This window comes from Anopheles cruzii, chromosome 3, assembly GCF_943734635.1.
Source record: "Anopheles cruzii chromosome 3, idAnoCruzAS_RS32_06, whole genome shotgun sequence".
NCBI lineage: Eukaryota > Metazoa > Arthropoda > Insecta > Diptera > Culicidae > Anopheles > Anopheles cruzii.
The window spans coordinates 24654616-24663805 of NC_069145.1; the positions used below are offsets into that span (position 1 = coordinate 24654616).

A 9190-nucleotide genomic window follows, 5' to 3' on the forward strand; every position below is an offset into this window, starting at 1 on the left:
CTTTCAGTGTAAAAAAAGACGAACTTCATTTGGCATTCTGTGGGAAATGTGGGAATGCGGTGAGCAAGTCGGGAGGCCGCGAGCTGGGCGACTCAGGAGAAGGTGTACACAATGTGAAACAATCGTAATAAAACCGGTCCCCGGGCCTGGAGAAGAGGAAGATGCGGTCGCCACCCCACGGCGATGTCGATCCATCGTGGGTTGCATATTACTTCGCGCTCGTGATAAGTTTAGTTCACCTAACTGGTTCGCCTGGCTTGACTAGTTTGCTGATTGTTGCACCCGGGTGCTACTTATGGTTTATGCTGCAGCCTAGAGCGCGTGTCTCGTATGTGTGTGTGTGGTACCCGTGGTCTGGATGAGTCAACTACGTATAATACACCGGGTTCGACCGTTGTGCGGAAGAAATGGAGTCGCTAATGAGAATTGATTCAAATTGTGTGCCTAAGTGGTCCCTGCCACATTTCCTTAGCCATCGGTTTCGTCAGCCGGGTTCACTTTCTGCGCGCGCACAACGAGGGCGGTCTCAGGACGCAGATTTAATCAACATAACGGGTCGGACCAATATTTAAAAGCATATTGAAATTAATTAACACACGCACAAAGCACACCATTTCGGCCGGGGTTGTTTCCGAGAGAAAAAAACCACGAAAATGGAACAACAGACGATCATAAATTATTAATCAGCACCGCAGCATAGTTACATGCACACGGGGGTATTACAAACGGGTCGCCCGACCGATCGCAGCTGATGCGATGCGATAAATAAATCAATTGACCACCTTTTTCGCTATTGTCGCTGGGGCCGAAACAATTCACGGTTGCAAATGGTTAATGCGTGGAAAAATAAATTTTCTCGTCCGCGACCACTTGGTGGCCCGAAGGGGATCGTAACGCGAACGCAACGCAACACAACTAACAAGTACACACACAATAATGAAGGATTTTAATCTGAGTCTGCTGGCCGGGTGGCCAAAAATGAGGGATTCACTTATGCGATTATTTACAGAACATGGTGCACCGTACCGTACCGGCGAGCCGGCGGTGACCGGAGTGAGTTGAGGTTCGGATGAGAGTGGGCACACTACTAAATGTAGGTAGGCAGGGAAGATCCTGCGGGATGTGGTGGATCGCTATTGCACACGTTCGGTTCAAGTTAGGTTGGTTAATATAAATATATCACATTTAGATTTGACGAGTTTTTCCTCCATTCATATCATGTCTGCACGTAAACGTAAGTTGCTGGAACGGGACCAAATAATAGGTAACTCTGTTAACGGGAAGGTAACGACCAATTTGGAGTCCGGCTTTTGGGCAACGCGGCGAGCAACGTTTCACGAACCCTTCGGCTAACGAAATCGGGCAGCTCCATAATCGATTTTCCAAAACATCTACCTGCTGCGACCAGCGGCAAAGGATAACCGTGTCGCCCCCAACAAACCACACACACGCACACGCTGCTGCTCTCTGTGAACCGTTTCGTTCCGTTAGTGTATCATCGCTACGTGATAATCTATGTACAAATCTCTACCACGATCTTACATTTACTCCGGTCGCGGGTTGAAGAGTTTGCTAAGTATCTTACACTAACCGCGCCCCGTGGAATGTACCTCCCGTTTCGTCGTCGTTGATACCTTGGCCTGCCCGGGTTTGATTTGTGAATCCGGCGATCGCTCGCTACATCGGGACCTCATGGGCGCTGAACCGTTGAGCGGGATGAGTGATATGCAATAATAGTGGCACACCTCGTGTCGCGATCGCGAAAGTCGGTGGCGTTCTAGGTTTGGGGGGCGGTCAGGATCAGACTCCGTCGCGGCAGTCATCCGGAGCTTCGTTGGCAGATCATCACGTCCGTGGTCCCGAGTAGCGGCAGTACGAGCGGCCGAGGATGTCCTCCGGTGGTATCGATTGGTCGATGGGCAGCATTCCCTGTGCCTCCAGCTGATCTCGTATCTGCCGCGGGAAGGGCAAGAATTGCATGGGCATTGATGGGTTTTGCGAAGTCGCCGGATCACTTACCTGTTCCACCTGCCGAAACACTCGGATGAGATTCCGGCCCGCCAGCTTCGCTATGTCCTCCTCGGTCCACCGTTCTGATTCTAGCAGTTCTGCGAACAGGTAAGGATACCTGGAGACGTCCTCTAGTCCCTGCGGCACCCTGCGGAACGAATGCAAAAGGCACGGGGTCACACAGTGTGCAACGGCCACCACGGGCCAAAAAGGTCCGATACTCACAAGTTTACTCCATCGTAACCGGCACCGATACCGACGTGGTCCACTCCGGCCACATCTCGTATGTGGTTGATGTGGGCTGCGTGAAAGGAAACGAGTTTGGCGGTCATTATTGTCCGGGAAAAGGGCTTTGGGACTCGAAATTAAAACTAAACCCCAGATTAAAAGGAACTTCGACCGGGCGCGCCTCCCAACTGACTCTGTCACCAGATGGCGTTGACGCGACCAAGGCGATGAAAAATGAAGCGACATAACGGCGCAGCGGCGGACCGGCACGGGATTGGACAGTGCAGCCGAACATGACCTATCCTGGGTGCCTGCCCCCGGGGCCTCCACTACGTCCGAATATCCCGCGTTCATTATCCTCGGCGCTCGGCGGAAATTGAGTTGCTCAACATTTCAGCGGTTTCAATGATACCACCAGCCGGGCCGGCTCCAGAGAGGATCTCCGGAGGGTCAGGACACGTTCCCCCCTCCGGCACATCTACGTGACCGGCCTGTGTGTACGGAGTGTACATTAGAACGGCCAACCTCTGGTCAACTCACAAAAAAAAAATGGAGAAGAGCTTCCCAAATTCCGTTCTGTTATTTATGGACTGCGCGCGCGGCGGACGCGCGCGGAGAGTGCGCTTACCCACAACATCCTTGAGGGTGGCCTTTTCGCCGCAGCTCACGAAGTGGGGATAGAATGCAACCATGACCAGCCCGCCGTTAACGGCCTGCATCATCCGGAGCACCGGTTGTTGTGGTGGCGATGGTGACGTCCGGTCCGGTTGCGGCCGTGTTGGGCGGCAGCCAGGTTGATGTGGAGAGAGGTTAGAGCCAGAGGATCGCCGCGGTCAGGTCCGGTTCGGCATATGACGGCAAATTGGGAGCGGAAATTGGTTTTCCGAGGTCAGCCAGGTTTCGGTGTCATTCGGGGTCGTCGGTCGTCGGTGGCGTCCAGGGCATCCAGTCGTCCAGCGAAATTGGGAAAAATTGAAGAGCAGCAAGAGGAAGAAAAAAAAAACACGAAAAAGCACGATACCATTAAGGACGGGAGTGTTTTCGTAGTTCATAACCCACAGACCTCGTGACGGCCATAGAAAACAACGCAGTCGGCAGGGTGAAGCGCATAAAAACGGGAGGCGACCCGAAAACTTCATTCCACCGGGGGTCTCCTGTTTTGACCCGCCGCCGCGGTCCGAGGTATCGAGTGCCGCGGCCGGCCGACAGGGTCCCGGAATTGAAATATTCATATTTTGGTGCTGATTTTTAATTAATTTCTTGTTATTCTTGTCCAACTGGCGGCAGAGAACCGTCGGCGGGCAGCCGTCGATGGCCACACGTTCGAGCAATGAGTGAGCCGTGACGGAGCGGTGTAGTAAGTGACCGGCTCCGGTCGGCCTCGCGAAAGACGTCCCCGGACCCGGCCACACCGCTATATTAAATTTCATCAAATTATGCAAATGCCCCGGATCGCCCAGGCGCCCCTTGGCGAACGGGGATGACTTTGGTCCGCTCGGCTCGGCTTGACTCGGCTAGGGCGGCCAAAGTCGACCAAACAAGAGGGGAAACATAATAAGCGTCGGCAAAGCGCCGAAGGACTTCTTCTTCCGATGATTAGCGGACGTGCCGTTCCGCCAGCCTTGCGTCAGATTGTGTCCATGTGGGCCCACCAGCGGCCACTAGGGTGGGCTTTGTTTTTCTCGAGCATATTGTGAACCGGACCGGAGCCGCCTCCAAGTTTCATTTTAATTCGCTTTCTCGGCTAACTTCATTAGCTCGGCGAGGGGTTTGGGGGCCCGCCGGTCCGGTCCACGGGCTTTTAATTAGATCCGGAGTGGTCATTTTGGAGCGACACCCGGCGGCGATTGTGTGTTTTCCCGGAGATCGCTCCGGGTACTTACGATGCGCTTCAGCACGTGGTCCGGCACGTTGCGGGAACTGTTGCAGATGGCGTGGGCGGACGAGTGGGAGAAGATGACGGGCGCCTTGGAGGTGGCCAGTGCATCGAGCATCGTCGGCACCGACACGTGCGACAGATCGACGATCATGCCGAGCCGGTTCATCTCGGTGACGACGAGTGTGCCGAAGTGGGAGAGGCCCCCGATGTGCGGCACCCGGCCCGGCTCATCAACTTTGCAGCAGTCCGCCCACGGCGTGTTGCAGGTGTGCGTGAGCGTGAGATAGCGGGCCCCGAGCTGGTAGAAGGTCCGCAGCACCCCGAGGCTGGTGCCGATCGAGTGGCCACCCTCGATCCCTATCAGGCTGGCCAGCTTCCCCGACCGGTGGCTCGCTTCGATGCCTTCGCGTGAGAGACAGAGAAAGAGAGAGAGAGAGAGAGAAAGAGAAAGAAAGAGAGAGAAGGAGATATTTCAACAGCCTTTCCTGCTTGAGAGTATTTTCGTTTGGAGTATTTTACAGGGATCAGCTTATCTGAAAAAGATTGATCTTTGGCTGCAGCAACAGCGACAGCATAGATTGTAATATGCTATACATAAAATACTTCATTGAATACAAATAAAAAGACGGCAAATAGTTTAATATTCTAATACCTTCTGGTTGACTTCATCTTCTGTGGTTGATCAAACAAAGAATCTTATGTTTACTCTATGGACAACTTCAGTTTTGTGAATGAATTGTATTAGATCATTTATAAAAGTATCGTCGGAAAAGATTTGAAACTTTGTTTCATCTACAAAACCACACAAAGTTTTGTTTCGTCTTAAAAAAATATATTTATGAAGTAACAAAATTTAATAACATTTGGCACGAATGGTACGAATGCTACATATCCTCACAATTTATGGTTATTTGCGTTCGCCGTGTATCACACATATTACGTTTAACGTTCGCGCTGAAATGACTAGCACGCGCCAAAAGGGCCAAAATTGATTCATTCGGTTTCGCCGTTCGCCCCTCCAACATTTGTGGTCTCGCACCGGGCGGGCGTGGTGCGTACTTACCGTCGGCCGTGGTTACCAGGGCCATGTGCTGCGGATAAAGATTGACTAACCGCCGAATGAGATCGATCTGCTCCAGCGTTAATTGCACTGCGTCCAAATGTTGCGACGAACAGGGCGCATAGGCCGACCAGAACTGGAAAAGGGAAAAAGTGAATGGTGAGACAGGAACCGCGTGGAACATCGCCACGTGGTGGGGCCGCGTCGGATGCTTTCCCGAAACATGTAGTGTCGGGGTCAAAGGTTAACGAGCGCGTCACTTCGCGCCATCCCTCAGAGAAAGAGAGACAGAACAGGTTAAACATTGACTCAAACCGTGCACGCAATCACGGTTGGGTCGTAAACTTCTTTGCAGTTGGAGCGCGCCGCATCGGAAACCGGAAGTCTGTATCCGCAGCGCGGAATTGCGTGCGAAATGATTTACGCGCGGTACGAACCGGTGGACCGGTGGTGAATGGGTTTTCTTGTCTGGTGGGCACGGGGATGGGACAGTCGTAAAAACGCGATCGGAGGCGCTGGCGCTGTGGCCCCCCGGGAAGGATTGGCCACGGTGGTGGTGAAGCATGTGATGGCACGCCACGGCACCGGGTTCAAAGCACGCCGGATGTGGATCATGCACGCGGGCAGTATCTTGACCCTTGGCGGAGAGGAACAGGAACCGAAGAACAGGATCCGGGATTCGGCGTGCCAGGGATGATAACACCAATCGCGAAGCATAAAGAACGCATTAGCGGACGGCAACCCGCAAGTACCGGTGGCCACAGTTTTGCGGGGTTGACCTTTCCCAGGCGGTCCCGCCTCCCTGGGGGGCGCTGTCTTCTCGCGTCGAGTGCCGCATCGCAGATTGAGGGCAGATTGAGGGACCGAGGATTGTGTTGTGTCCCCCAAGGGGACAATCAAGTCAAAGTTCTTCCACCACAACTCTGGCAGGGAGTCCTGGGAAGCCGAGCAGTCTTGGTTCCCCGCCCAGAAAGGCGAAAACGGTTAGCGAAGGAAGACACGGTAGAAACAGACGCCGTAGTTGACGGGGCCCCGAGGCTCAGCTTCACAAAGGATTCGAGTTTTTCGCGCAATTTTGCTGCTTCTTCGGGTGAGAAATGAATTATTTATGCACCACCCGGGCAGGTAGGGTTGGGCCATGAATTGGCCACCCGTTTTACGCCCCGTCAAGGGTGGGTCATCAAAAGGGAGCAGTCATCTGTCTTTAATAACGAACGCCACGGCTGATTGAGCACTGTTGGGTGGGTTGTACGGCGGAGGAAGATTGATTGTTGATGGCCAACCGGCCACCGGAAAGACAAACACCAGCAGTTCGGCAGCCTCGGGCATTCGGTGGTCAGCGCTATGCACACAGAACGGCGGTGCAACAACCCCAACACTGGCCGAATGCGCTCATCTCCACTTCCGGTCCGGCTTCGGTGGGGCAAAGTTCTTCGATTCAAAGTTCTTCGATCAGGCGCCCGGCCGGGCAGCAGATGAAGTTTTGTTGTCGAAATTTAAATTACGCCCGTTTTGCGGACAGGAAAGTGAAAAGAAAAAATGACCCAACCGACCCGAGCATGCTTACAACATAAACATAACAACCGGTCAGGTCGGCGGGAGGCCGAGGCCGTGCGGCCCGACGTTTGCACTCCGGGGCTTCGAGGAGCTTGTTTTTGCTTTCCGATGGAGTTTCTCTGTTCGGAAGCTGTTCGCCGGTGCTGCGGATACCGATGCTTCTTCCATCCGACGGCAAGTCAAACAACATCCATCTTCCTAGCGTCGAAGTAGCATCGGAGCCCGAGTGATGGTGGAGTGAAAAATTCGCTAAAAAATTCCTACGAAATGGCCCTGTTTTTATCACCTTCGCACGCTGCAGTGGCTGCGATGCTGACGATAGTGCTGGCTTCCCCGGAACTCTCCGAACCCACGGACTGGACCGGAATGGAGACATAACGCCACCGACGACGCCGCCCAAGGTGATGATTTGGCTCGGCGCACGTCGATGGACGTCGTGGGAGGGATGCCGTCGCTAAGGCCCTTTTACGGCCAACCATGGCCACCATTATCCGGCGTGGGGGAAGCGGCGCGGAGGCGGGGCGGCGTGTAAAATTAGTTTGCCCGCGCGCGAAAAACGGTTATTGCTGGAAGCTTTCCAAAAACTCTGCACCACCACCAGGAGGGACCGCCACGTTCGGCCTTGAGGATGATGATGGCGATGATGACCCTCCGAGTGACTCCCTCGCGGCTTCCGAAGTGGGCTTCTTGTTCCTCGGCCCAATCAGGACAGCGGCACGCACGGACGAGCGGATGGCGGAGCTCTTGTCGGACCTGGCAGGCCCTCGTCTGTGTTGTGCGGGACGCCGACTCACCTCAACCTGTCACGACGGAAGCACGTAAATTTGGGACAAACGTCTCGGTCCAAGACTTTGTTGGCGAATTTCTGGCCCAAGCCATCGGGCCAGAGGTTTGGGACGAGCGCCACGACAGATAATAGAGTGTTTGGAGGTGAAAAAGGCCAAGATTTGGCCAAGATTTTCTGTTCTGCCTTTCGCTTTGTCCCATTTTCCGCGCCAGCCTCTAGTGCACCACAACTCTCGTCTCCGAATCCAATTTGGGACCGGATTGGGTGCACGGCGAGCATGATTAGCGCCTCGGGCCACGGGGGAAGTGCGAGCTTCTGGCGGGGGACAGTGCCACCCGATCCGTCATCGGGTGAACCATTAAAATCAACTTTCGGTCACGGACGAACTACAATCTCCGGTCGCAGCGCGAGAGTTTCGGCGTCTTCCGTCGGGAAGCGTGGCCGCCCGTGGCCGCTTTCATTTAAAGTTTCGCACTAAAGGCAGGTCTTCAGACCTTTATCTCACCACGCCGGGGACTTACCTGTGCTGAAACCATGCCCTCTTTCAGGCGCCGCAGGTCCGTGTGGCTCCAGGCACTCGTTGACCACGGTGTAATGTCGCGCAGATCCTCGCCGAAGCGAAACTCCCGTAATTGGTTTTTCAGAAACTTTCTTATGTTCCACGGCAAATCGTTGTGACTGTAATGAGACGCAAAGTGGGACCGGTTGGAAGAGGCATCGTTACGTGGCGTGCTGTTGTAAGGGCGCGGGAATGCAAATTAGAGATGCTGATTGATAATGGAAGGAAAACAAGGCCTAACAAGGGTACGGCGTTTTGGGTGCGAATCTAAGCGCTCAAATCTTACTCATTTTTCAAACGCTCCCAGGGAGCGGTAGATGTGGAATGTGGCTGGGTGCGCGACCATGGGCTTTAGTAAAACATTTTCGCAAGACATTCCGCATCAAATTACGGTTTGATGATCCGGAGATTTTACCGAAAATTAATGCTTTAGAAATGAGACCGGTTACAATTCCAAGCAGTTGGCAACACTTTCGAGTAGGCTCTTTTGTCTATTCCAGCGATGACAGTTACGGTGGATCTAATCTCCTGACGCTGGAGGGTCAAAATGGAGGTGATCAGACGGCAAAAGGCGCGTGACTTACCCATCGATTAAAGGCACTTCCTTCAGCACTTTGCGCACAATCTCCATCCGCTCTTCGAGCTGTATGGTCAGGCATGTCGAGACCAGGTGTACGATTATTGTCCAGAAGCAAACCCCGCACAGTATGAAGCCGTCGATGGGCTTCCGGCGACGCATGGCGCCGTACCGAGCCGCAGCGTCCACGTCGTCGTGGTCGTCGCCGTCGGTCGTACGCCGTCGTGCCGCTGGGCCGCCCGTCACAAGCGCTCCGGTCTTCCGGTTGTCCGCGAACGCAGCGTCCAGCGGGCTGGAGACGAAGTTTCGCGGCTTAGCGGCGGCACCTCCGTCACGTGCGGTCCCTCGGCGCTCCGGCGGATGCGATGCCAATATCCTTATCGCTGCCAGCAATCTGCGGTCCCGTCCGGACGACGGGGCGTGATAATGATGGTATCGGACGAACGCTGGCCTCGCATCGTTACGGCTCCACCGATGATGGCTCCACTGTTCCGAGCAACCGAGGCGACCTGCAAAAAAGAAAGCGAACGGAA

At 54.3% G+C, this 9190-nt stretch overlaps 1 protein-coding gene across 1 annotated transcript; it reads right to left on the reverse strand.

The window, feature by feature from the left end:
- Positions 1–1845: 1845 nt before the first annotated feature.
- LOC128273557 (dipeptidase 1) lies at positions 1846–8819 on the reverse strand. The gene is made up of 8 exons (XM_053011551.1): positions 8665–8819; positions 8043–8199; positions 5181–5313; positions 4122–4519; positions 2867–2951; positions 2236–2311; positions 2020–2158; positions 1846–1953 (listed from the first exon to the last, which is right to left on the reverse strand). Exons 1-8 carry the CDS (start codon positions 8817–8819, stop codon positions 1846–1848), a joined length of 1251 nt encoding a protein of 416 aa, XP_052867511.1.
- Positions 8820–9190: the final 371 nt, after the last annotated feature.

What these genes read in the sequence shown, in the direction of transcription:
- LOC128273557 (XM_053011551.1), bottom strand. Translation starts at nt 8,819, where the DNA reads ATGCGTCGCCGGAAGCCCATCGACGGCTTCATACTGTGCGGGGTTTGC. An exon ending in CCTGGTAACCACGGCCGACG is followed by an intron (nt 4,520 to 5,180) that starts GTAAGTACGCAC and finishes TCTCACGCGAAG; the next exon opens with GCATCGAAGCGAGCCACCGG. An exon ending in GGTTACGATGGAGTAAACTT is followed by an intron (nt 2,159 to 2,235) that starts GTGAGTATCGGA and finishes TTCGTTCCGCAG; the next exon opens with GGTGCCGCAGGGACTAGAGG.